This window comes from Vipera berus, assembly GCF_964194415.1.
Source record: "Vipera berus genome assembly, chromosome: 5".
NCBI classification, from domain to species: Eukaryota; Metazoa; Chordata; class Lepidosauria; order Squamata; family Viperidae; genus Vipera; species Vipera berus.
The window spans coordinates 16,562,616-16,590,602 of record NC_138207.1 but is presented as its reverse complement, the minus strand read 5'-3'; the positions used below and the strand labels follow the sequence as shown (position 1 = coordinate 16,590,602).

Below are 27,987 nucleotides of genomic sequence, written 5' to 3'. Positions count from 1 at the left end.
ATGAACACAAGGAAATTGTTTTTAGTTACTGGAAAAGTGCTCATTTCCTTTGGAGTCCTAAGCCTCATTTCGGGAATTATTGCTTTTTTTCCTGTTTTTTCTTATAAACCAGGGTTTGTTGGATGGAGCGTTCACCTTGCTTCTCCCATCTGGAGTGGATATTTGGTAGGCAGAATTAATAGATGTCTCAGAAAGAATGTTGACATGGTGTTTATTTAAGTGACTGGTTTAGAAGATAACTTGGTATCTAAGTTATTAGAAGTTTATTATACCAATGTGTTTGGAAATACCTGTCAAATATTTGAAGCTTCAGTATCATGGTTCTAGAATGCAGTTTTTCTACAATGTTGTTGTTGTTAGCTGCGAAGTCGTGTCTGACCCATCGCGACCCTATGGACAATGTTCCTCCAGGCCTTCTTGTCCTTTTCTACAATACTAATGATTAATTTCTAGTGAAAATATGCAAATGGACTGATTAATTTCTAGTGAAAAAGTTACCCTAAGAACAAAAGGGCTGTAAAAGCTTTTTTTTTCTTTTTAAGCCAAAGATACATAAATTCTTGGTAAGCTTGGTTGCGGATTTCAGGGGCTTCAAAAAGCAGTTACTAAACATAATTTGTAATATGATCGTGGAGAGAAACTATGAAATATAAAACCGAAGAGTAACTTCATTAATCATATTTATTTTTCATAATTATAAACATCAAATGAAATCAATTTCCATTTTTACCCTGGCTTTATCAAACCAATGTTTTTAAAAAGTATAGCTCAGATCAATTGCAGCTCAAAGTCAAGATAAAGTCAGGCACTTCTTTGAGATTGGTGTATGGAGATTGGGTAAATATTTGAAATACTGAAACAAAACCCGTTATATGAATACATGTTTTTCATGCAGAAAATTACTAGTTGAATCAGTGTAAGCTTCTTTAAAAGGGTGCATAGAATGTGATAGAAAGAGAACAATGAGAATGTGAAATTGGTCAAATTGTCAGAGAAATGTAACTCATTTGTAACCACCAAATACATAAAGAACTTTAATTTCTGATCCAGAAACTTTAGTATTTTTGTTGTTGAACCTGAGATTGCTTGCAAGTTTGTTTACAAGTAGTCCTTGGTTAACGATGGTAATTGGGACCAGAGTTTCCATCATTAAGCAATGCACCCATAGTGTGATGTCATGTAACTGCATCCTTAATCCCAGCACTTGCCATTGCTGTTGTTAAGCAAGGATTGTGGTTTGTTAAGTAAGTCCTTGATGGCTCTCAAGCAGGCAGCAGCAGGCAGGTAAATGGATTCACAAAATGTACAGGATGGATAGTATGATGCAATGCGAGGACTTCAGGACTGGGGGCTTGGTGGCCACTGGATGGGGGAAAGTGTAAACAGCTTACTGGACAGACTTGCAATTCTTTTCTGCCAACTTCTCCATTGAATTTGCTTGTGGGAAGCCTGCAGGGCAGATCATGTATGGCAAAACCGTCCCGATATATTGCACGACATCACGTGACATTGTGAGTTTGACATGTCTGATATATGGCATTACATGACTGCAGGATGCAGCAATTGTTGTAAGTGTGAGATGGTTGCCAGGCATCCAGATCACAATCACGTGACCACAGGAGCGCTGGGACAGCTGGAAATTCAAGGACTGATTGTTCAGCAACATTGTGACTTTGAACAATTGCTGACTGAATGGTTGTTAAATGGGGACTACCTGTATATTTTTTTTTGCCTGGGCTTCTTAGGGCTGTGCAGATATCTGGGTTCAAAGGACATATGTGAGTGGACCTGTAATATTAATTAAGAATATTTTAAACCAAATGTGTTTTTCCTCAAGATTGTACATCAGTTGCTGAAGGTGCAAAAGACAGCTATTTAAGCTCAGAATAGATGGGATGCAGCCTGCTTTAAGATAAGGCATTTCATCATGCAACGGGGGCACTCATGCATTTCTCCAAACACATTTTGTCCTTCAGATCTGATTCTCCACGCAGTCCTCTTTTGAAGAATTACATGTTCTAAATAGTCCTGGGATTAATCACTGTCTTAATGTATTTAAATGTTTCGAAATGGGGGCGTTGTACACAATTTAAAGGAGGGCTAATTCCAGCCACTTGGTGTGGAAGGGAGGAGAGATATATGTCATTCAGCTCTTAAATCCAGGTTCAGCCTGTTTCATCTTTTGTACTGCAGGGGAATGGCTCAGAAATCAAGAACCAAGGAGAGTTATTTGCAATTCTTCAGTACTACTGCATCAGTCTTAGAGACAAGATCTTAGAGAATATGAACATTTCAGATTTCTTTTTCTTAAAACTTCATCATAGAACTTAGCAAGGATACGCGCTTCCAAAAGTGCAAAACGACATACAGTTTGTAAAGCTAGCAGTTTAATTCTTCTGGCGTTCATGGTTATCTAGAAGAGGAATCTTACCTTATTGGCCTGTGATTTTTCTAGATATCAGGATAAGATAGGCCACCAAGAACTCTTCCATGGCTGTGAAAACCATGTGCAATATTGTTTGTTGACAGCAGAGATACTGAAGATTAAGCATGCAGCAGAAGAAACTAAGGTACAGCCTTGGTGGAGCAGTGGACTAATGCCTCCTTAAGTAACACCAGCTGCCTGCAATTAGTGCAGGTTCGAGTCCCACCAGGCTCAAGGTTGATGACTCAGCCTTCCATCCTTCCGAGGTAGGTAAAATGAGGACCCAGATTGTTGGGGGCAATAAGCTGACTTTGTAAAATGCCGCTTTGGGGGGGGGGGCGAAAGCCCTAATAAGCAGGCATATACATAGAATGAAGATTTGTCTCTTGAGAAACCTATATGCGGGTCAAGAAGCAACAGTGAGAACTGGACACGGAACCACTGATTGGTTCAAAATTGGGAAAGGAGTCCGGCAAGGCTGTATACTGTCGCCCTGCCTATTTAACTTATATGCAGAGCACATCATGAGAAAGGCAGGGCTAGATGAATCAAAAGTTGGAATTAAGATTGCTGGAAGAAATATCAACAACCTAAGATACGCAGATGATACCACTCTAATGGCAGAAAGTGAAGAAGAACTAAAGAGCCTCTTGTTGCAGGTGAAGAAGGAGAGTGCAAAACTTGGGTTGAAACTTAACATTAAGAAAACCAAGATCATGGCATCTGGCCCTCTCAATTCCTGGCAAATAGATGGGGAAGAAATGGAGGTAGTGACAGATTTTATTTTCCTGGGCTCCAAGATCACTGCAGATGGGGACTGTAGCCAAGAAATTAAAAGACGCTTGCTCCTTGGGAGGAAAGCCATGGCAAATCTAGACAGCACACTAAAAAGCAGAGACATCACCCTGTCAACAAAAGTGCGTATAGTCAAGGCTATGGTCTTCCCAGTTGCAATGTATGGCAGTGAAAGTTGGACCATAAGAAAAGCTGAGCGCCAAAGAATTGAGGCCTTTGAACTATGGTGCTGGAGAAGACTCCTGTGACTCCTTTGGACCGCAAGGCGATCAAACCGGTCAGTCCTAGAGGAGATCAATCCTGACTGCTCTTTAGAAGGCCAGATCCTGAAGCTAAAACTCAAGTACTTTGGCCACCTAATGAGAAGGAAGGACTCACTGGAGAAGAGCCTAATGCTGGGAAAGATCGAGGGCAATAGAAGAAGGGGACGACAGAGAATGAGGTGGCTGGATGGAGTCACTGAAGCAGTAGGTGTGAGCTTAAATGGACTCCAGAAGATGGTAGAGGACAGGAAGGCCTGGAGGAATGTTGTCCATAGGGTCGCGATGGGTCGGACACGACTTCGCAGCTAACAACAACAACAACAACAATACATAGAATGAAGGCTATTGCTAAGCACATTGATTTGTGCTTCTTAGATTGTAAGCCAGCCTGAGTCTTCGGAGAAGGGCGGGATATAAATGGGATTAAAAAAAATACTTTGATAGACATTCAGTAGGCTTTATGTATATGCAGACCAAGAGTAGTACACCACAGGATGCTCGTGCAAAATATTTTGACTCTGCCTTTTGCAGTCTTATAAAATTTAGCATCTACAGTAGGGAATTCCAACCTGTGATCTTAGGGACAAATACATCCTGCTCTCCAGGGTTTTGAACTTGTTTCTCTTTATTTATATTGATGTTCCTGCTAAAATGTAACTTTCAAGTTGACTGAACAGGAAAGCATTAAACACGCAGGGGAGCACCTTAGAGGAAACGTATTATTGAGATATTTTTTTCAGACTGTTTTGACACTGAAATAGATTTGGTAACCCTAATGGATGATATTTAGCAGGAGAAATAAGAGATCTTTGTATACCTTTGGGTACACTGACCACGGTATCCTTTTAGAGTACTCAATAAATTGGAGATCAGAAGCTCAATTTTGTTGTGTGTCCTTTTACTCTCAGAAGAACCATTTAAGGATCAAGGGTTGCCCTATAACAACATTTGAATGCTTTGGGAAAAAAAAGGATGATAGGGCTCTTCTGTCTATAAGCTCATTTCTGAAGTGTTTTTCTTAATTTCTAGCAATTGGAACTGTAATTGCTTGGAACCGAATTAATCTGACCTGCTATGAAAGCTCCATAAATAGATCATGAATTAATGATATTGTGCCAATATTTTTAGCAGATTTATGTGCGGATGAAGATTTTTTTTTTTAGGGGAGGGAATGAGGCACTTTTTTGGGGGGACATGAGGATGTACCGTGGTACTTTAGAAATTACGGCTATTTTTTTTTTAGGGGAGGGAATGAGGCACTTTTTTGGGGGGACATGAGGATGTACCGTGGTACTTTAGAAATTACGGCTATTTTTTAACAGAAAAAACCACTCTGGGAAATATTAAAATGGAATTCCAACATCATGTCTAGTTTGACCCAAGATGGTGAGGGAAGCACAGTATGGGCTTCCAAAGGGTTCTTGAATCTTTCTGATGTTCCCTGTAGGTCAAAGTTCAAGAATATCATGGTGAGCATCTTCTAGATAAGCCACAGGGTTAGCAAAACTGTTGTTGGAATCAGTAATGGCACAAAAAGTGAACAGAAGTATTCGCCTGCATTTTCTCTACTAGTTTCCTGAGTAAAATTCCTTCAGGAATATAATTTTGGAGAGTACTGTACTTTATCTCCAAATTAGGCATATTTAGTGATAAGGTGGCCACAGATTATGTCAATATCCTGCCTTTTAATCTCTCCCAATGGTCTGCCGTTACCCACATTTCCATTAAATTTCAAGGAAAAAGAAGACATTTTGAAGGAACTCTTCCAAGTCAGCTTTTCTGGAGAAGTATTACTACAATTTTCAAAGAAAATTTCTACCATTAAAAGCTCTCGGGGAAAGAAGAGAAGAAGAAAAGAAATTCAAAGCCTATCTTTCCTAGTTAATGGGTTTTTAATTGTTGTTTTGTTTTTGCTATGAAGACACACAAATTGCACATGTTTCCTAAGAAATTTCGCTCCCTCAGGCGAAGGAGAATATGTTACCCCATCCCATATTTTATAATAGCCAGTTGAAATGTAGGTCAGTAGTTCTAACATGTTGGGCGAGATCTCCATTGTGCTTGAGAAATCTGACTGCTTAGGGGAGGGAATAGGACAGACTGTCTGGAAAACACTGGAAAACTTAGAGAAAGTAGCCAAATCATATTGATACCTGCTGTCAGGCCTAAGGAACTAAGAACGACACAAGGAATTACTTTAGCGCAGTGTCTTTATTGTTGCTCGCCTATAGACAGAAATCTTGCCAGACCAGAGCATTTATTTGCATAACTCCTAGGTATACACTGTGAACTGCTAGGTGAGGTTCCCCCTTTGCCCCTTTCCTGCATGCCACAGATTCCAAGCTTCTCTGCCTCATTGCTCCCTGGGAAAGATTCCCCACTCTCCTGCAACTATGGATTACATTCCACCCATACCTATGCCTCTTCTTCACAAGATGCTTGCCTTAGATTGTCTAACGCAGAGGTGGGAAACGAAAGCCCCCTTTATGTCAGGAATTCTGAGAGTTGAAATCAGTGCTGGGATTCAGATATGTGAAAAACCGGTTCTCTTTGTGGATGCCGCTTCCGGAAGTCCATTTTGGGCCTGGGCAACAAAAAATGAGCTACCGGTTCTGCCGAACTGGACCAAACTGGCTGAATCCCACCACTGGTTGAAGTCCACAAGTCATAAAAGGGCCATCATTCCCCTCCTGTGGTCTAATGGAATGGCCCAGAATACTTGAGGCAGCCAATCTAGGATGATATAGCAGAATAATTACGCAGCAATGGGAAGGGAGGCAGGAGATTGAGACAGGAGTGGGATAGGAAGGGGGGGCAGGTGACTGAGAAAAAGAGAAGAATGTGAGAAAGAAAAACAAACCTGGTAAAGCAGGAAGAGGCATATAAGCAAGAAATCCATCATTTTAACAAGGCTGTATTTTCCATATTATTTTGAAATCTTCAGACCTATTGCTGACCTGTAGCTTAGAACATTTTGCAAAAGATGAAAACTTAAAATGGCAGAATCAGGGGAAGACGGACACCCAAAAGAACAACAACAAAATCTCTGCAAAACCATACTTTCGCAATGTTTGGGCGGAAAAAGCAAGAGAGATTTCTTGCCATTACATTGAACGCAATGTGGAAACTGATAATCTAATAGCTTAAACTCTCCTCCTGGAGTTGGCCCAGCAGCCATGAAATAATCTCTTCTCTGTTCTGTTTCTCTTAGTTCCCTCCACCACATGTGTAAATGAGGGAGTCTGGGTTGGAAAGGCAGACGGTGAAAAAAAAAAGGCTTCCCAAATGTTCTTATTCTGTTGTGTTATTTGTTCTGGCCAGAAACACTGCAAGCATTTTTTTTTTACCTGATATATTTTGCCAACAGTCACTCATGAGTCCAGATGTTTCTGCTTTTGTTCATGAGAACTTTTTCATGGTGTGGAAATGCCAAGATTATAATTTCAGGCTTTTATAAATTATCTACTCAAACTTTTATTTTAATGTTGCTGTTAAGACCACAAATGTGAACATCTAGATTTTTAGACTATTGGAATGGAGTGTGGGAGGGGGTGGGGGGGAGGAGGGATTGGGCAGGGCAGGGTGGGGAAGAAGCCTAATGAAAAACTAAAACCCAAATCTTTATTTATCCCAGTTCAAAAATATTACCGGGTAAATGAATTGAAGTTGGAACCAATGAATATTATATATAAGGGAATGCTATAGAAGATCGGCAGTTTGGCAGGTCGAATCCCAAGTGCCACGTAACAGAGTGATCGCCTGTTACTCATCCCAGCTTCTGCCAACCTAGCAGTTCGAAAGCATGTAAAAATGCAAGTAGAAAAATAGGGACCACTACGGTGGGAAGGTAACAGCGTTCCGTGCGCCTTTGGCATCTAGTCATGCCGGCCACATGACCACGGAGATGTCCCTGGACAAGCGCTGGCTCTTCGGCTTTGAAATGGAGATGAGCACCGGCCCCTAGAGTCAGAAACGACTAGCACGCATGTGCGGGGGAACCTTTACCTTTACCTTTACCTTTACCTATAGAAGGAATGTTAATGAACTTAGTAATCACACCCCTCACAGTGGTTCAGGTGCCTTGGCTGGAAGAAGTCACCTACGTATGAGTTGAGTGGTTCTATAAATTTGTTTAATAACATACATTTAAAAAAATTATAAATGGAACTCATCCCTAGAAGTTTTTGTTTCCTCAGCACTGGAATGCTCAGGCAATCACACAGTGTTACAAGTCACATGAGCAATCAAGGAAGTGGCCATTTGAAAGAGACTTGGGTTAGGAAGGGTTCTCCTGATGTTGCTGTTACTGCAAAACAGTGGCAGGTGCAGGAAACCATGAACTGCTTCCTAACCCCAATACCTCTGGTGGCACAGTGGTTAGAGTGCAGTATTGCAGGCTAACTCTGCTCACAGTATGGAGTCTTAGGCTGCACTGAGTTAGTACCAATTTATAATGGCTAGATAAGACCACAGTTGAAATATTGCATCCAGTTTTGGTTGCCACCATGTAAAAAAGAGACTCAGGAAAGAGTGCAGAAAAGAGCAAGAAAGATGATTGGGGGACTGGAGGCTGAAACAAATGAAGAATGTTCAGAAATTGGGTATGTCTCGTTTAATGAAAAGGACAGTGATAGCAGTGTTCGAATATCTAAGGGCTGCCACAAAGAAAAGGGGGACAACCTATTCTTCAAAGCACCTGAAGACAGGACAAGAAGCAATGGATGGAAACTGAATTGTATAAACAGAGGCATAGAATCAAGATCACGCCAAGTTTATAAAACCCTAGCCTAGTAAGACCACACCTGGAATACTGCAGCCAATTTTGGTGGCCATATCACACAAAAAATGATGTGTGTGTGTGTATGTGTGTGTGTGTGTATGTATGTATGTATATTCAGTTCTTGGCAGGATTGGTGGTTGAGAAGTAATTAGCATTTTTTTCATTTTTAAATTTGGGGTCACACTTTTACACTAAAAATTCAAAAAAAGATTTTCAATTCACCAAAAAATTTTTAAAATAAGAAATTATTTACCTTTTGCACGTTGTCAATCACTGTACACACACCCACACAAATCAGTTGTGTAACAAAACATAATGATCGCTGCCCCGCAATAAGCACTGAGCATGTGACCACACGACCAATCACAAGCCGAGCAATGCCACAAGCCGAGCAGTGCCATCACAACCAGCGTGGACGAAGTACGCATGCATCGGACTCGACACACAAGCAGCCTGCATGCACCATTTTAATGATTTTGCTGCCGACCTGCTACACTCGACAGGGCGATTCAAGTCCACGTGGACCAAACATCAAAGTTTCAAAAGTTATTCTTTATTGTTGCTCGCATATTATATCTTGAGGAGAAAATGTGTGCATACTGAATCCATCAGAAGCTAGATCAACAGGTGCTCTCTTGAATCCTGACCCCAAATATGAAAAGATCTTTGAAGCCAAGAGATGGATGCCAGTTTAAAGCTTAACACTCTTAGTAAATTCATGAAAGGGATGAGATTTGTATTGAGTGCTTTCAGGCTGTCACTCATAGCAACAATGCAACAACTCCACACCAGCTTTCCTGAGTTCATCATTAAAAAACAAAAACAAACAAACCACCGTGCTGAACAGACTGAGTTATTTTGTCTTCAGTTATAGATTGCCAACTCTTTATTCCAGAGAAGATGTAAGCAAATATTTCAAGTAGGAGAGCTTGAACTTCAGGGCAAGAGAGATATTCAATAGAAGCAAGATTTCATCCCTTTGTAATGAAAGGACAGTTTAATAAGCCATACCTGTCATCGCTGATTGCAAAAATAATATCACCGGCTTGAAAATAGAGTTCCTCCACTTTCTGGAAAGTGGATAAAAGAAAGTTCTTAACAGTATGGTTTTTGTTTTTGGGTACAGAACTGTGATGGCAGGGATATTTTCAATCAGCAAGTCATTCGGCATGTCGGTCCAAGGGGGCACTGTCTGTTATAGAGGACTCCTATACAGTTTATTCCCTTTTTCTGGTAATGTAGATCATTGCTATGAATAAAGAAAACCAATATCCTTTCAGACTTTAGTTAATCTCAGTCATTTTTTTTAGAGCCTATATACAAATAATGTTGATTCTCTGCTTGTTCCCTGCTGCAAAGGGGGCCATCATTCTTGGTCATTCTTGACATTTCATAAGTTGGACAATGCAAAGTGGTTATCCTGCCAAATTGATGTGCTGTTGCGTAGCTACTTTATCAAAGTAGAAATAAATATGACATTAAGATTGCCCAGAATAGCAAAGGCATATCTTCCCCCACTTTATTCTTTGAAATATTCTAAGAGAAACAGATGACATGATAGATATATTTATATATTAGAAGCACTAAGCTCCATATTTTAAGTACGAAGAGGAAGAAGTTGTGCACTCCCTTTTCCCAGACTGGCTAATGAACTGAGACTACACTCCCAGAATTCAACAATCTGAAAGGTACTTACATTAATAAGGTTGCTCTTACTTGGAGAGTTATATAAAAAGAACAGCATTTATCAAAACAAATGCATACTATATGTCTGTGAGCTTTCTCTCATTGCATGGAGAAAATGGACAAATGTCTTATTGCTATAGATAGCCTATGTAGGTTTTCATTAATGAGTACTCATCAAAAGTAGAGAAATTATTATGTTCTATCCCTAACCTTCCTTCTAATAAATAATGGTAATTAGAGCTTTCAAATTCTTGTTCACTGAGCTAACTCTTTCCTGTCTGGATCACAAGAAGGGAAATTTAACATATGCAATTAAATTAAATTATGATTTCTCTTGTATCATCAATTGTTTTCAACCATGCTATGATGGATAGAGTAGAATAGAGTTGGAAGGGACCTTGGAGGTCTTCTAGTCCAACCCCCTATATCATTTTAGATAACTCGCTGTCCAGTCTCTTTTTAATAACCTCCAGTGATGAAGCAACCACAACTTCTGAAGGCAAGCTGTTCCACTGTTTAATTGTTCTCACTGTTAGGAAGTTTCTCCTTAATTCCAGGCAGCTTCTCTCCTTGATTAGTTTCCATCCATTGTTTCTTGTCTTGCCTGCTGGTGCTTTAATAGGTTGACCCCCTCAACCTCTGTGAGGTAGTTCCTCAAATACTGGAATAGTGCTATCATGTTCCCCCAGTCCTTCTTTTCTCTACTATCCAAACCCAAATCCTGCAAAACATCTTCATATGTTTTAGTCTCCAGGCTTATGCTTTGCAGTCACATCCATTCTCTTGGCAAACTAGTTTGCTAATTATTGCCATACCTTTCCATAACCATTGTTTCCAGCTTAACCGCCTATAAAAGGTAAAAAGGTAAAGGTTCCCCTGCACATGCATGCTAGTCGTTTCCGACTCTAGGGGCCGGTGCTCATCTCCGTTTCAAAGCCGAAGAGCCAGCGCTTGTCCGAGGACGTCTCCATGGTCATGTGGCCGGCATGACTAGATGCCAAAGGCGCACGGAACGCTGTTGCCTTCCCACCGTAGTGGTCCCTATTTTTCTACTTGCATTTTTACGTGCTTTCGAACTGTTAGGTTGGCAGAATCTGGGACGAGTAACAGGCGCTCACTCTGTTACGTGGCACTCGGGATTCGACCCGCCAAACTGCCGACCTTCTGATTGACAAGCTCAGCATCCTAACCCACTGAGCCACCGCGTCCACCATCTATAGATGTATGCAGATTTCAGAAAATCCCATTCCTTCATTCTTACTAAGCCCGTGATAAAAAGATAAAGTGTTGTCTTTGGAGATGCACCCAAACATTGGCCAGTCATTTTCAAATTTGTCTATATTTAGAAGGACAATAAATTTGTTGTTGTACGCCTAGAGCAAAATTTTCTAAAACTGAGTAACTGCTGCTCCTGATTTCTTATTTTATTCTCTGTTTATCTTTCCATTTTGGGATCAGTAAATCCACAAACATACACTGAACATACTGAAAATTCAATTGCCCTCACTACTTTACACTGATGCCAGGATTTAGAACTCAAACTAATAGTGTGTATGAGTCAGGTCTGCAGGAGATATGTGCTGAAGGGAACAAAATACATGAGTAAGCTATCACATGGTTCCTTACCCCATTGGATTAATCACTGGGAGTCATTATGGACTGCAAATATCATTTCTACTTAATTATGGTTTAATAGGAACCTATCTAAATCTCAGTACCAGATAAAACATATAAGATTTTTTTAAAAAAATCTATAGCAAATCCCAAAGGTGCTTTTTCAAAAGACAACTAGACTTGTCTTGTTTTTTTCTTGAAGACGTTTCGCTTCTCATCCAAGACGCTTCTTTAGTTCTGATTGAAGAAACTGCTTGGATGAGAAGCAAAATATCTTCAAGGAAAACAAAGAAAGTCCATTTGCCTTTTGAAGAAGCACCTTTGGGATAACCGTGACCTGCATGGCTGAGAATCACCATGGACATCTATACCACATCCTTTCTGTGCATGATGTAGAAAGTTTTTCTAATGTTAGTGAATTTGCTTCCTTGTGCTATTTTTTTTAAAAAAAGTCTGTTCTGCAAAATACTTCAGAGAGAACAAAGGGACTGTTAACATTGTTCACTTTATGATATAAATCCATATGTTTTTCCTTCTGTCTACAGGCTGTTATTGCAGGTGTCCTTATTACTCTGGCTGAGAAACAGTGGACTTCGGGATACCTGGTAAATTTATGTGGTTATTTCATATGATGTCACATTCTAGACAGAATTAAACTAGCATAGATACAAACTGGAAACCAATGGGGTTTTTTATGCCTTAGGATATAAAATAAAAATAATGTAAGGTTTTTGAGTACTGTATACACAATTTAAACTTGCCCCAATTTACAAAACTGGGCAAGAGCTAGAGATATTTATTTCCTGACTTGAAAGAACCAATAAAAGCCACATCAAACAAATCAATTCATTTTAAACAAAATAAATGTTTTGATGCTTTTTTGATGCATAGGAAATGAATAAATGAGATATGCATTTGGGGAATATCAAGTAAACATGAAAGTTCATTCTTACAGTATAAGCTCCTTAGAATAAGGGTTTGAGGGCATCTCTTTTTTTTATTAAAAAGTTTGCAATACATTTTATCTTTAACAAAACAACCCCTCCGCTCCCCCATCCCCCCTTCCCAGCCCAACCCAACCCTCCCCCCCTCCCCTTCCCCCCTCACCGACTTCTCAGAGCTAAATACAAGGTATAAAAGTAAAAAACAATCATAAACTACCATATGCTAACAACAATAAACTATTAAGTCTATCGCACTTTAGCTCTATAAAATGACTACAAGCAATATAAACACATCAATACTTACGAATTCAAATGCTAAATGAAACTTTTTAGTCCCATACTTATTCTGGATGTAAATTCCTCCAAGTTTGAATCCTTTTTAAGAATAGGTATCATTTGAAATAAAAATAGAAATTTCGGCAAAACATTCATTTGCACTGCTGCAGTTCTTCCCAATAAAGACAATTGTAATTTTTTCCAGCTATCCAATTCTTTTTGAACTTTACCCCATTTTGTTGTTGTTGTTGTTGGTTGCGAAGTCATGTCCGACCTATCGCGACCCTATGGACAATGTTCCTCCAGGCCTTCCTGTCCTCTACCATCTTCTGGAGTCCATCTAGGCTCACGCCTACTGCTTCAGTGACTCCATCCAGCCACCTCATTCTCTGTCGTCCCCTTCTTCTATTGCCCTCAATCTTTCCCAGCATTAGGCTCTTCTCCAGTGAGTCCTTCCTTCTCTTTAGGTGGCCAAAGTATTTGAGTTTTAGCTTCAGGATCTGGCCTTCTAAAGAGCAGTCAGGGTTGATCTCCTCTAGGACTGACCGGTTTGATCGCTTTGCACTCCAAGGAACTCGCAGGAGTCTTCTCCAGCACCATAGTTCAAAGGCTTCAATTCTTTGGCGCTCAGCCTTTCTTATGGTCCAGCTTTCACTGCCATACATTGCAACTGGGAAGACCATAGCCTTGACTATACGCACTTTTGTTGACAGGGTGATGTCTCTGCTTTTTAGTGTGCTGTCTAGATTTGCCATGGCTTTCCTCCCAAGGAGCAAGCGTCTTTTAATTTCTTGGCTACAGTCCCCATCTGCAGTGATCTTGGAGCCCAGGAAAATAAAATCTGTCACTACCTCCATTTCTTCCCCATCTATTTGCCAGGAATTTTGATATAATGCCCTAATTGGTTGTAAAAATTTATCCCCAAAATTCATTTTATCTAATACTTTCATCAAGAATTGCCAATTCAATTGATCAAAGGCTTTCTCAGCGTCCAAAAAAATCAGCGCTGCAGGGATCTGGTTGTTTCTTTCCAGAAATTCCAACAAGTCAACTATATGCCTCACATTATTTTTCATTTGTCTACCACTTATAAACCCAGTTTGATCACCATGGTTTGAGGGCATCTCTTTGTCCACCCAAAGATATTTAGGTTTTTAACATTTTATTTTGAAGAATGTGTGTGTGTGTGATGTGCATAGTTTTAATCACATTACCACCACCAGCTTCACTTTTTCATTGAAAACCTGAGGACATCCCTGTTCCTCTGAAGAGTAGTGCAAAGGAAAATGTTTTATATAAATGGACAGTAATAATAGCGGTGGTAAAAAGGACTTGGAATGGAGATTTTTTTGGGCCCATCCTCCAAAATCTTCAGCCAGCAGAACAGGAAAACCATGTCAGACTTGTGAAAATGTTCACGGCTTGATTGTCTGATTCCTGACATACATAAACATTACATAGAAAATAGTTTAATACAACATTATTTTGTGAAGATATGAAAAGTGAAACCAAAAGTTAATTTAGTTTTGAATTTCATAGCCTGTGATTGTCCAAATTTACACCATAGCAGATCTTGCTTCTTGGCAATAGGTGTTTAAAATTGCAATTTACCTTTCTAAGTTCAGTATGCTTCTTTTGATTTTTCGTAGTGTTTGTGATTCCAAAGGCGTCAAAGAACAAAAACAATGTCAAAAGGTACATGAGAACATCACTAGCTGTTAATAGGCAAAAAGATTGCTTAGGAATCACTAGAAAGAATCACAACTATTTTGTGTATTATGTGATGGCCAAATGTCACCACAGACTTTTGTTTCTATTGCAGTGGGAGGCTGCTTTTGCCTTTAGCATCTTCAGTGTCATCAGCTCTCCTGTTCAAGGCGCTATTGCAATGGCATCTCTCCTTCTGGGCCCCTATTGCTATTATTCTTTTGCTGGGGTTTCAGGTACAAACTATCTCAGTTATGCCATTTCATCATTTTTTCCTTACGGCAAGTTTGATTCTTCATGCAAAGATCCACTGCATTATGAGTGGTATCACCTGGTGCTGCAAATTCTAGACTTCATCTCTGGCCTTGTCATTCTATGTGCATCCTTGACCACTTTGATCAAGCTCACAACAAGACTCTTCCAATTTGGACATTTAAATGTGAGTATTAATCCCGAGTGCCACGTAACAGAGTGAGCACCTGTTACACGTCCCAGCTTCTGCCAACCTAACAGTTTGAAAGAACGTAAAAATTAAAGTAGAAAAATAGGGACCACTCTGGTGGGAAGGTAACAGCGTTCCGTGTGCCTTTGGCATCTAGTCATGCCGGCCACATGACCACGGAGACGTCCTCGGACAAGCGCTGACTCTTCGGCTTTGAAACGGAGATGAGCACCGGCCCCTAGAGTTGGAATCCATTCATATAGTGAGGGCTTTCGCACAGATCCCATGATCAGTTATAATCTATCCTGTTTTAACATGTCTTTTTGAAAGGTGGCTTTTTGTCCTTTTTTGCGTGGCTTTGTTTTAGAAAATCAGAGGCTGAGGAAATTGAGTTGAATTTGTTTACTTAATTGCTCAAAATGGCCTTACTTTTCTTCCTTTTATATTTGTTATGTTGAAGTGTTAGTACCACTTTATAATGCCCTGGTAAGACCACACTTGGAATATCACAGTTTTGGTCACTGCCATATAAAAAAGATGTTGAGACTCTAGAAAGAGTGCAGAGAAGAGCAACAAATATGATCAGGGGACTAGAGGCTAAAACGTATAAAGAAAAGTTGCTGGAATTGGTTTTGTCTAGTTTAATGAAAAAAAGGACTAGGGGGTGACATGATAGCAGTGTTTCAATATTTGAGGGCCTGTCACAAAGAAGAGGGGGTCAACCTATTCTCCAAAGCACCTGAAGGCAGAAGCAATGGATGGAAACTAATCAAGGAGAGAAGCAACATAAAACTAAGGAGAAATTTCCTGACAGTTAGAACAATTAACCAGTGGAACAACCTGCCTCCAGAAGCTGTGAATGCTCCAACACTGGAAGTTTTAAAGAAGAGATTGAACAACCATTTGTCTGAAATGGTATATGGTTTCCTGCCTGAGCAGGGGGTTGGACTGGAGGATCTCCAAGATCCCTTCCAACTCTGTTATTCTGTTATTTAAAATATCTACCTGTTCCCAATAGCCTGAGGCCATTGTGAATGCTATCCCATCAGTGCTTCTTAAGGTGCCAAGATAATGTTTTAAATTGAAAGCTATCAACCCTCCTTGCACCACATGATGTTATGCAGGAGGAGTCAATAAGATGTTAGCTTTCTGGATCTACTGGGAGCAAAATTCCCATATTTTTCCCCTTTACAGTAGGTGGTGGCTAGTGTCTCCTTTTTCATATTTAGTAGCCTTGTGTGTTTTTTTCTTTTGCATCTAAAGTTGAACCTCTCTTAGATATCAGGATTTATTTATTTATTTACACTGGAGTCTGTCTTCCTGTAACTTTAATCCATCCCATGTTTGGAATGCAACAGTGAGCAAGTCCATGCTTTCTTCTACATTAGAGCCTTTAAGACAGTTCTTAAACATGGGTAATTATCTCCAGAGGGATAATTTGGGCATATCTTGGGAGTAATGGAGCAGTTTGCAATCGATTGTGAGTTAAAAATCCAGTTTGGAAATGATGTTGCTGAAAAGCTTCTGCAAACAAGATGGTCTGCATTTTTCTTTTGTGTGTGTTTGTGTGAAGGCAGTAATGGCATTATTCATGACCAGGAAAAGAGGTCATTGGGTCAAACAGTTTAAGAACCACTACTTTAAGTTGTTTGAATGTTACTATCATCCTGCTTCCCATCATACTGAGAAGCTAGAGACCACCAACCTCAGTCTCTCTCCCTGGAGAACTTAGCTTCTTCCAGTTTCTTTGAATTGGATACAGTATTTAACACAGAGTCTGCTTGATGAGTGCAAAATATATCTAGTTCCATCTAGTTCTGTGTCATCTGTGTCAATTTAATAAACTCTGACTCCACTTTTTCATCCAAGTCAGTAATGAAAAGGTTGATGGAAATTGGGCTGAGCAGCTGAAGCCTATCTGATGTACCACTCTAATTTGATGAAAAACTGCTGGTGACTATGCTTTGAGTAGCAGTTTCAAGCCATCTATGGACCTACTTATGCCATCCAGCCTACGTTTAACCAGATTGCTAGCCAGAACGTTGTATGATATTCTGTTATTTGCTTTGCTCCCTATTATTTTTTTTCTGAGGCTTTACTAAATAAGGAAACAGTGCTACTTCAATGAACCCAGGCCTAGAAGTCAAAAATTCAGAATTAAACAGCTGGATGTTGAAAATGAGAACAAGAAATCTGCAATCCACTAAACTATGCAGTTGTTTATCCCTCTCAAGGGCCTTATTTATAGAGTTCCAGAATTGTTGGCCCTCTTCACAGGAGACCTGAAATGACCCTTCACAATTATTAGGGAAATTGATTATTTTCTACCCCACTTTCCTGCTTCTTCATCCAGAAGCAATAAGATCAACCAGTTCCTTTCCTTCTTCTTTGGGTCTGCAATAGAAATATCAGTAGAACTAGCATTGGCTTTAAGCCAAAGTGAAGTTTAATGCCTTGAAAACCAATATGCACTGAGTATGTGTGTGTATTTAATCATTAAACTGTAATGTATTGGGCTTTGTCTTGTTAAGGGAACACCACGTGGGTTAATCACTGGAAGGTTGCTTAAGCAGGGAAGCTGGCTAACGGCTCCCAGCTGCTCAGACAACCCGTCTCCAGTGCCGCCATTGGCTGCCTCTAGGGCGGCAATAGTTTGCTTCAAACCTATTGGCCGCCGCCTAGAGGCCAGGGTATAAATTGCTGCATTCGCAGCCCTATTTCTCAGTTCAGATCCTGCAAGCAATAAACAATGATCTTTGCTGAACTCACTCATCTCATCATTGAAGCAATGAACCCAGTATCCAACATAAACAGCCTATGAATTTGAATTTGAGAACATAGTTCTGGCAACTGTAGGATTGTAGCACTACTTAATGCACAGCAGTTCCTAAGGCATGTTAGATCCAGATAGGATGATCTAGTACTGTTTTTACCAAATTTAAATCAAGCATGCAGAACTGGACAATTTTTATTACGGTAGGGCTAGGCAGATAAGAAGAAAATGTTCAATATTTCTTCCCTTCCCTTCCCTCCCCTTGCCTTGCCTTGCCTTGCCTTGCCTTGCCTTCTCTCATCTCATCTCACCCCTTCCCTTCCCTTCCCTTCCCTTCCCTTCCCTTCCCTTCCCTTCCCTTCCCTTCCCTTCCCTTCCTTCTCCTCCCCTCTGCTCTATTCCTCCTGTCCAGTCTCTTACTGCTTTTCTCTCAATAGAAATTAGAGCCTCACAGGAAAAAACCCAAAACCCTACAGAGAAGAGCATGCATTAGTACGTTTGTTTATAGGATTCTGGTTTTAGCTTTGTTCTCAATATGGACTAAGATCTCAAGCTCATCAGTCAGACAGGAATGAGCAGGATAATTTTCTTGGAAGCCGATTTATGTTCCACATCATGCTAAGAATAAACTATGGACTCCATAAAGCAAAGCAGTCTCTAAATCTACAACAGAAAACCAATCAGGTTTTTCTGATTCACATTGCTCTATCAGCAGCAACACCTAAAATAGATTGTATTCAATTTATTTATTTATTAAATTTGTTTGACACCCATCTCACCACAATGATACCTAAATAAGGTTGCTAAGAAACCTAGTTTTAGGAAAACCAGAAGTAGGGTTGTGGTGATCTGCCATATTATAGCCTGTTCCTTTGAATCTTAGAAGATGTGTTAGTCTTTCATATCAGTTAAATGCAATTTGGTTGTGTTTATAGTTAACCAGTGGCTTATCCTGGTTATGGGAGCAAAATATTTTTCTAACTGTTTTGAGGGATGTGGCCACATGACAGTGCTTCTTTCATACCCCTAATCCACTGCTGGGGCAGCTGAGAACCATTTTTAGTTGCTGTAGCTTGGAAGTGGTGTTTTTCTTGTTTTTTCCCCCTGATATAAAACATCCCATGCTGACAATTTAAGGCATCTTGGAGATGAGTCATGGGATGATATCATCAGGAACAGCCATCTTCTGAGTTCCACTTAGCCTTGTAATTCCACTGTGGAAACATCCTCTTCCCATTCAGTGACTGAAGATTGCATCTTCAGGCTATTTTTACCATCACTGGATTATCAGTCTCCCATAAAATTGACAGATTCATCAGACAGAGTCCTGTTCCTGTTTGTGTGCATTATGTTATGTATGTGAATATTTGTATGATAGCAAAACTGCATGGGACATATAAAAATAAAGGAGTCCCTATGGATTTTAGTCCTCTAGTCATTGCCAACTATAGGGGGTGGTGTTCATCTCTGTTTCAAGGCCACTGAGCTAGCGCTGTCCAAAGATGTTTCTGCAGTCATGTGGCCAGCGTGATGTCACAGAGCGCTGTTACCTTCCCACTGAAGTGGTACCTATTTATCTACTCGCATTTGCATGCTTTCAAACTGCTAGGAAGGCAGCAGCTGGGGCATGGATGGGAATTTACCCTGTTACTTGGCGCTTGAGTCTCCAATCATATGTATCCTGAGGCAAAGCAGCAGTGAGAGCTCTCTGAATAGGACTTTTTCTGCTTTATATTTCAAATCACAGTTTTTGAAATCAGTCATTAGGAATGCTGGGAAGGGGGGGGTTGAGATATGGGTATATTGAACTTCTGTAACAAGACTATCAATTTACTGGAAGATTGATACAATCATCACATAATGAACGATGAAAAATTAAGACTAAATAGGTGAAGATTTTAAAAAAATTAAAGCTTGGCACACATGCCAACTTGAGGGAAAGGAAGTGTTTAGTTTTCCTGCTAACCTGGTTCCACCAATCACTGCCCTGAAACTATGCTGCATTAAGTTGTGTGAGGACAGCAACACTGCCCATGGTTGAAACATTATAAAGATTGGGTGTGGGCAGTGCAACTTATTTCTCAACTCAAGGATGGCTAGCAAATATATTATTGTGATTGTGGGGAAAAGCCTGTGGTTGTTGAGTCCTGACATAAAATGCTAAGCATCCTTAGTGTTAACACTGGTGAGCTTTACTTGGCCTAGTGTGTAATGCAATCCAGCCTGTTTGGTTAGCGTATAGATCAAGATATGGTACCTCCCAGAGAGTGTGGTTAAGGGAATTGTGTAATTGCAGCTGTTGCAATGGTAGAAAATTCTTCCGCAAGTTTTTCCCTTTATTCCGTTGAATAGAAGAAAATATGCTTTCAAAAGTCTTTCAGAGAAGAGAATTTTACGCTCTTGAACAGAGCAGGATGTTCTTGCCCTTATTCAGGGACAAGACAACTGAGAAATGTGTTCGAATGTCCTGTCTTCCATTGTGCTATAATCAGCCTAGCAGTCTGCAGCTGCTCTTAGGGTTAAATGGTAAAGGATTTATGCTTCCATTAAATCCCAAGAGAAGACAGCATGATGAAACAGCTCTTCCGGGTTTTTTTTTAAGCAGTGGTGGGACCAGTAAGTACTAAGTCAGATTCCTGTCCTTGAGCAATCATCTGAGAATTTCTCTTTCCCCTGGATAAATTCAGAGAAATGTTCTCTTCCCCAGTCCCTCTGCCCACACATCTGGTGAAGAATTTGGAAAAGCCATTTGGATCCCGCTCTAAATTTGTTTGCATCACTAAGCCAAATTCTAGCTGCATCTTTCCAAAGTCAAGTTTGCAAAGTTGCCTTTGGTTATTCAAACCATACAGTAAATGCTGGGTGTTAAATTGAATTAACTCATTTCTGCCCTCTGAAGCCAAAATGGAGAGAACAAAATGCATTTACGGAGCGTTTTACTAAGCCAAATGCAGAAAAAAATCAGCACAGCAAAGAAAGAAAGTTTTGTGGAGCACTCACAAAAAAAGTCAACAAGTGGGTAGAGCCACGTACCAGAAGACAATATAACAGGTGGTAGCTGCTAGTGGATCCTGGCTGATCTCAGAACAACTAAGCAGAACCAGATCTTGTCAGCCATTGAATGATGAACATCATTGCAAGAGAACATCAGGAAGTCCTAGGACCAAGGGATAGATTGGAAGATTGAAAGGATCCTAACTTAAAAATCCTGAGATTTTTTTTCCCTAGACTATCAATCTACAGGTTTGCTTTATCTTCTTTGGGATGGGATGGGAACAAGGGGATGCCTTTCCAAACAAAACAAAGGTGTAGATATCAACCATTTTTTTTATTTTTGAAGATGAATGGGTCCCAAAAATATAGGTGGAAATAAAGGTAATATCGGGTGCCAATGTCTTGCTTTCCAGATATTTATTTCATTTTTAAATATTAAAAATAGGAAACGTACCCAAAAGAAATTGATCAGAAAGCTTAGTTTGTGCTTAAACTGCAACCCCTGAACACCATGTTGCAACTCCAGTGATAGTTCAACTCAACATTTTTTGGACGGCTGATTCAAACTGGACATTCACATATTTAGTAGACTAGATTAGACTCTTAGAAACTTTCTTGGTCACTATCTTTAACATGCCTATCTCCTTTAAGAGAAGCTGCAGTGTAAAAGCAAGATGAAGCTAGATAGACTTGTGTCAATCCATCAACGACACATTTGTGATACTACTTTTGGAACAGTAATCTGCCTGAAATGGTATAAGGTTTCCTGCCTGAGCAGGGGGTTGGACTAGATGACCTCCAAGGTCCCTTCCAACTTTATTATTATTATTATTATTATTATTATTATTATTATTATTATTATTATTATTATTATTATTATTATTACAAAGTGAATATAAATGAGTAGTGTGAGGTGGCTATATATAAAAGATAACTATGGTGGGTTTTTTTAAAAGTTTGTGCCTGTATCAAAGAGTTTCCAGTCTCCAGTCCACTTTCTTTTTCGCTGGGCAGATCTCTTCTCCACTATTGGGACACCATACTTTAAGAAAGATTTAGAGCAGGGGTGTCAAACTCAATTTCATTGAGGGCTGCATCAGCATTGTGGTTGCCCTCAGGGGGCTGGGTGGATATGGCCAGGGTGGGCGTGGCCTACTGGGTGGGCGTGGCTAGAGTGTGAATGGCCTGGGTGGGCGTGGCCAGCTCTACATCGTTCGCATCAAGGGTGCCTATGGGAGTCTGGGCACGAGTGGGACAGATCTGAGGGTCTCTGGCAGAAGGAGGGTCTCTGGGCCAGGGCCAAGGCAGCGGGGGCCGTTCCCTTATTGTATTCCAGGATGGCTTCGCGGGCCACATGAAACCACTTCGCGGGCCGGATCCGGCCCCCGGGCCTTGTGTTTGACATGTCTGCTTTAGAGAAACTGGAAGAGATTTGGAGAAAGGCACCAAAGATTATCAGAGGCCTGGAAACTAAGCTATTAATTAATTAGTTTATATTTCATATTTCTGAACTGCCCATCTCTCGGAGAGGAGCTCTGGGGGAGTGAAAAGAGATGGAAAGACCAAAATCTTGAGCCTTGAAACAAGACCAGTGAGAAGAAATTGGACAGTACCGTTTAGATACCTAAAACTATCAAGACCTCTTCTCCACTATTCCTGGATAATGTACAGAGAGGATCATGGATTTAAGTTACAGGAAAGCATATGCTGACTGACTGACTGAATGAACCTTTATTATCAAAGTACAACGTGTATACAGTGAGATTGGCTGAGCCTCCCTTCATGCCCCCCCCACCACAACTCACAGTGACAACAAACCCACCATCTTGTTACACCATGTGAGCTAATTTCACAACACACCGGCCTCACAAGTCAATCATACATAGAGTTATTTCCCATTCAGGAGCCTGACAGCCCATGGATAGAAGCTGTTCTTCAGCCTGTTAGTGCAGCTGGCTATACTTCTATATCTCCTACCCGATGGTAGAAGAGTACCTACCAAGGTGTGAGTCATCCCTGAGAATTTTCCTCACTCTTCCAAGGCAGCGAGCCCTGGAGATGTCATCCAGTGGTGTCACGGGGCAACCCACAATGTTTTGTGCTGCGCTCACCACCCCCTGTAATATCTTCCTATCTGCAGCTGTCAGGCCAGCATACCAAACCACAATACAGTGCGAGAGGACGCTCTCTATAGTAGACCAGTAAAAGATGTTGGGGAAAACTGTCTTTACAGAAGAGCAGTTCAAACAGTGCAACCAGTTACCCCAAATGGTGGATTTCTTTTTTCCCTGAATGTGTTTACAGGGTATCTGAACTTGAATTTCAAAAAGCAGAAGCAAATCAGCTTCTTTTAATAACATTAGTTTGATTCTACCAGACTCCTGATTTTTTACCAATGCAGTTTTCCTCCTACAGTTTGATTCTAGATGTCTGCTCAGAACAGGAGTTGGACTTGAAGGCCTCAGTGGTTCCTTCCAATTCTGTTTCTTTGATTTAAGAATGCAAATGTGAAACAGCCATTGGTCAAGATCTGTGTTTTTCTTGGCACAGTCTGAATGGGAAATGAAAGGTTCAAAACAGTGTCTCCCAACTTTGACAATGTCCAGGAGGTGAACTCCAATTTCTAGAATACAACAGCCAGCACAGCCATTGAGAATACTAGGAGTAGAAGTCCACTCACTTAGAACTTGCTAGGATTGGGAATGATTGACCCAGAAATTCTCAGCCAGATATGGCCAACTAACAGGGATCATCATTTCTTTTTCCTCTTCTTCAAAGAACCACTCCTTCCTCCACTAATTGTGATCTTCCAGCTTGTTTTCATTTAATTATTGGAAGCGGGGATGGGGGTGGGTGAAGAGAAGAACAGCTGTGAATAGACACAGAGAAAAGCAATACTGCAGGAGCTTTTCAGACTTGATCCCAGCCAGCTTCTTTAAAATAAAAGAAGAAAAGAACACTTGTTAAAACAAACATCAGTCTCACTTTGAGGGGTAAAAGAGTCCATGAAAAGAGAATGGTTTACTATGCATTAAAAATGTTATTTAGTAAAACCATGGATAGAATCATTAGCAAGAGAGAGAGGGGGGGTGGAATATATCTATCTCAGTGGGTGATTTCGAAAGTTTCTATCTCTCAGAGTTATCAGTTTATAATGATAAGGATTTAATAAGATTCTCTCCCAGGGTGTTTACCTTCCCAAGGAAGAGGGAAATCAAAGGCCCTGGTAAATGTGATTTTAAAAAAATCTATTTCCTTGAGGACAAGCTGACCTTGATGGCTTCATGGATACATTTGCATAGTTTTGGGCAATAAAATACAAGTAGTTTGCCATTGTCCATATCCAAGCTCAGCATCTTCCGGAGAGGTAAAAAAAGGCAAGATGGCAGCTGTAGCAGCAAAAGGACGCCTCACCCCTTTTGCAGTTGCATTAGCATTGACAATGCACATTGATAAAGGGGTGCATTTGCCACTGTCTTGTCTTTTATGATCTGCAACCCCACCATGGCAGACAAGCTTTAACAACTTCCTGATCTAACTCAAAGCCTAGAGCAGGGATCTTCAGACTTGGCCCTTTTGTGACTTGTGGACTTCAACTCCCAGAATTCCTCAGCCAGCGTGCTTGGCTGAAGAATTCTGGGAGTTGAAGTCCACAAGTCATAAAAGGGCCAAGTTTGAAGACCACTGGCCTAGAGTGAGGCCAATAACCTCCCCCCCCCATTGCTCTTGCACAGGCATAGGATTTAGCATTGGTAGCTCAAACACTCAGGCAAGCACGAAAAGAGTGCTTGGGCTGGCAGAAATGTATATTTAATTCAAAGTAATTATCCCAATGGGGGTGCCCACAGGATACAGTCCAAAGAATCAAGATGGTGTAGCTCTGATTATCATCATCTTGACTTTTTTTTAATCATAACCTGTAGACACTTTTCCATCTAAATATGTTGCTGCTTCTGTCCAGTCTGTACAGGTAGTCTTTATGACCACAACTGATCCCAAAATTTCTGTTGTTAAGTGAGACATTTGTTAAGCGAGTTTGGGCCCCATTTTATGACCTTTCTTGCCTTAGTTGTTAAGTGAATCACTGCAGTGGATAAGTTGGTTAAGTGAATCTGGCTTCCCCATTGACTTTGCTTGTCAGAAGGTCACAAAAGGTGATCACATGATCTTGGGACACAGCAACGGTCATAAATATGAACCAGTTGCCCACACATCTGAATTTTGATCAAATGATCATGGGGATGGTACAAAGATTGTAATTGTAAAAAGGGGTCATGTCACTTTTTTCATTCCTGTTGTAACTTGGAACAGTCATTAAATGAATTATTGTAAGTCAAGGACTACCTGTACTTAATTGTGTGACTGATCAAATGAAATATTTCATGTAGCCTTTTCTTTATAGGGAGAAAGGAATTCATGGTGATCTGGGACCTCCGTACATCTGGATTGAGCGTCATGGAGGTGCTTGCATGTCAACATCACAACAGGAATAATTGCCAACTAATCTCCAGTTAAATGATACAATAAACATTTTAATTTAGATGCATAATCATATAGGAATATAGATTCTTAAAAATCCAAATAGCATTGTAAACCATTGTAAACAATTAGCTTCTGGTACAGAAATCTACATTTTTCATCTATTTCAGCTGTATGAAATTTGTTTTCAAAATGGCCACCCGGATTCTCTTAAAATTCTCTTAAGAACATCTAACAAAGGAAGATCAACCACCTCCTAAGGCAGCTCTGTTCCATTGTTGAACAGTTCTTATCATTCAGACATTTTTTCCTAATGCCCAGCTGCAATGTACTTCCTTGTAAATAAACCATTGTTTCCTGTCCTGTTTTCTGAACAACTATGACTAATTCTATCCCTCTTTTACATGACGGTCATTCAGATAGAGATAGTCCTCACATTACATCTATTCATTCAATTACCATTCAAAGGGGCACTTATGACTGGTTTCATAGTTGTATCAGTTGCAGCATCTCACGTGATTGTGGTCACATGATTGTGATTTGGTGTTTGGCAACCAGCTCACAGCTGCAACATTGCAGTGTCCCACAATCATGTGATCACCATTCGTGACCTTCCCTGCCAGCTTCCCATAAACAAAGTCAATGGGAAAGTCTGAGGGAAGTCACACAGTAAGTTGCTCCTGCATGTTGCTCTTCTGTGGGTAGTAGGAAGATACTGCCCTCCATAGCTCCTCTCTACACTCCATAGAACCCACCCAGCCCCTCACACCCCTTCTTGCACCCACCCATAGCATCCACATGTGACTGCCTATGAAGGCCATCTGCTGAGAAACTAGTGAACTTCCTTGTGCAGTTGTTGGCCACTCTGAGATTAGACAGCAGGACTACATGGCAATTGATCTGCTTATATTCTTCTGAAGACAGTTCAAGTTTCTGCAAACTTTTGTTCTCCAAACTAAACTCATCTGATGCCTCCAACCATTCTTCATATGGTTTTCCTTTCAGCTCCCTTGTCATCTTTATTGCTCTTCTCTAGACATGCCCTATTTTGTCAATATCTTTATTAAGCTGTGCGCCCAGAACTGGACACATTGTTCTGAATGTAGCTTGATTAATGAAGAATGGAGAGGAACAATTATTTCTTTTTGATGTGCATATCAATGACCTCACTTTCACTGTATTACAACAGTGGTCTTCTATACTTCTATTAAATCCCAAGAAATGATATAACGAGAGAACTCATTTGGGGCTTTTCAATGGTAACTCAACTGCCATTACTAAGGGAAGACCTGTCCTTGAGAAAGTCTCTTTTTCCTGGAAAAGGTCAGAATAATTGCCTATTCAATTTCCCTGCTGCTGAATTTGGTGAAGAATTCCAAAAGGCAATTTGCACTCAGCTTTATATGTATCGAGTAGGATTTAGAGACTTCCATGCACAAAGAGTGTTTCTAAGTAGAGCTGGACTTAATTTGTTGACTTTTTCTTCAACACCAGCCATTCATGGATTGCAACACTGAAGCACCTCTGTTTGATGGACTTATATGCAAAGAGAAATGAACCACACACAGGAGAGATCTGAAAAGCTTTGCATGTGCAGGGAGCACAGGATTCAGGACTCTGGATATTGAAATATTGTTGAATTACAGATCCTACTAACAATTTTCAGTAGTAATTCAGAGAAGAGCTAAAGAGCGTTTCCTGCAACTCTCTTAGCTTTCCATGAAGGTATCAGCAGTTCTAGCATTGCAAACTAAGTTTGCAAAAAAAAAGTGAATGGAAGATATAAATCAATGATGTTCAATTGCTTGTTGCATGAAATGATGCACCTGGTATTTGAAAGTTCTTCTAAGGACTAAATACCAAAGAAATCAGTCAGGATCACAACAAAATCTAATTTGATTTAATTTTAAATTTCATAAAACACAGTTCAAAAGTTCATTCTTAATAGATTTCATTCTCCCCTCTGTTGCCATATTCAATATAATAACCTAGCTCCATAAAGATTTTAAAGTGGTTGTGTATTGTGGGTTTGATCTGTGGTCTCAGGTAGTTCCTTTGAGTAATAATGAGTTTAGAATCCAAACTACAGACCAAAATATGCATTAAATTTATGTAGGGCTTGTTGTCATATGTGGAAAATATTTATGCCTGATTTGACAAGCTCATTAATATATAATATGATTTCTTTAGATATGACTTAGCAGACACATGAACCCCTCCTTCTTAACAATGATGATGTTACCTAGTTTGGTAATGAAACATTTGCAAGAAAACCACTGAGTGAAAAATGTACCCACAGTTTTTAGTGGTGGTTTTTGGCAGGTTTGGGTAACAAAGATTGTAACCACCTGAGATCCTCCCATCAAAATTGACTGGCAAAATTACTAAGTTTAGATGCTACAGTGTTGGATATTTGAGAGTAAGCAGGGATTTTTAAGGATGTGAAAGCAACCAGTTTCTTTCTCGGCGTCCTTTTAGTGTGATTAGGATGGGAATCATAACAAGAGGACTTTGAGAAAGACCAACCTCAAAGAATCTCCTCCCAAAAGAAAAATAGACCAAAAAAAAAAATCAGCCCAGTCCCTTTCCAAGGATGTCATTGTGTAGTCAGACAGGCATCTGGAACTTTGTGAAAAATCGAAAGGGTGCATTGTAGCATATGATTTCTCACGGCTAGCACATCTTTGATTTCTGGCTGAAAACAGTGCGTGAACTCAGGGAAATCTGGCTAAATAAACACTGAAAAACACAGAACCCCGAGGTTGTTCCTCATCACTCTTCTCCGTTCTGGTACCCATGATGGACTCGA

At 40.2% G+C, this 27,987-nt stretch overlaps 1 protein-coding gene across 1 annotated transcript; it reads left to right on the top strand.

Annotated features, from left to right (window-relative positions):
• Positions 1-25,176, top strand: TMEM212 (transmembrane protein 212; the record flags this gene model as incomplete). The annotated part of the gene is made up of 4 exons (XM_081328242.1): positions 1-165; positions 12,109-12,168; positions 14,606-14,929; positions 25,102-25,176. The coding sequence occupies 4 exons, from the start codon at positions 1-3 to the stop codon at positions 25,120-25,122; spliced, it is 570 nt and encodes a 189-aa protein (XP_081184368.1). The 3' UTR covers positions 25,123-25,176.
• Between the last annotated feature and the right edge of the window lie 2,811 nt (positions 25,177-27,987).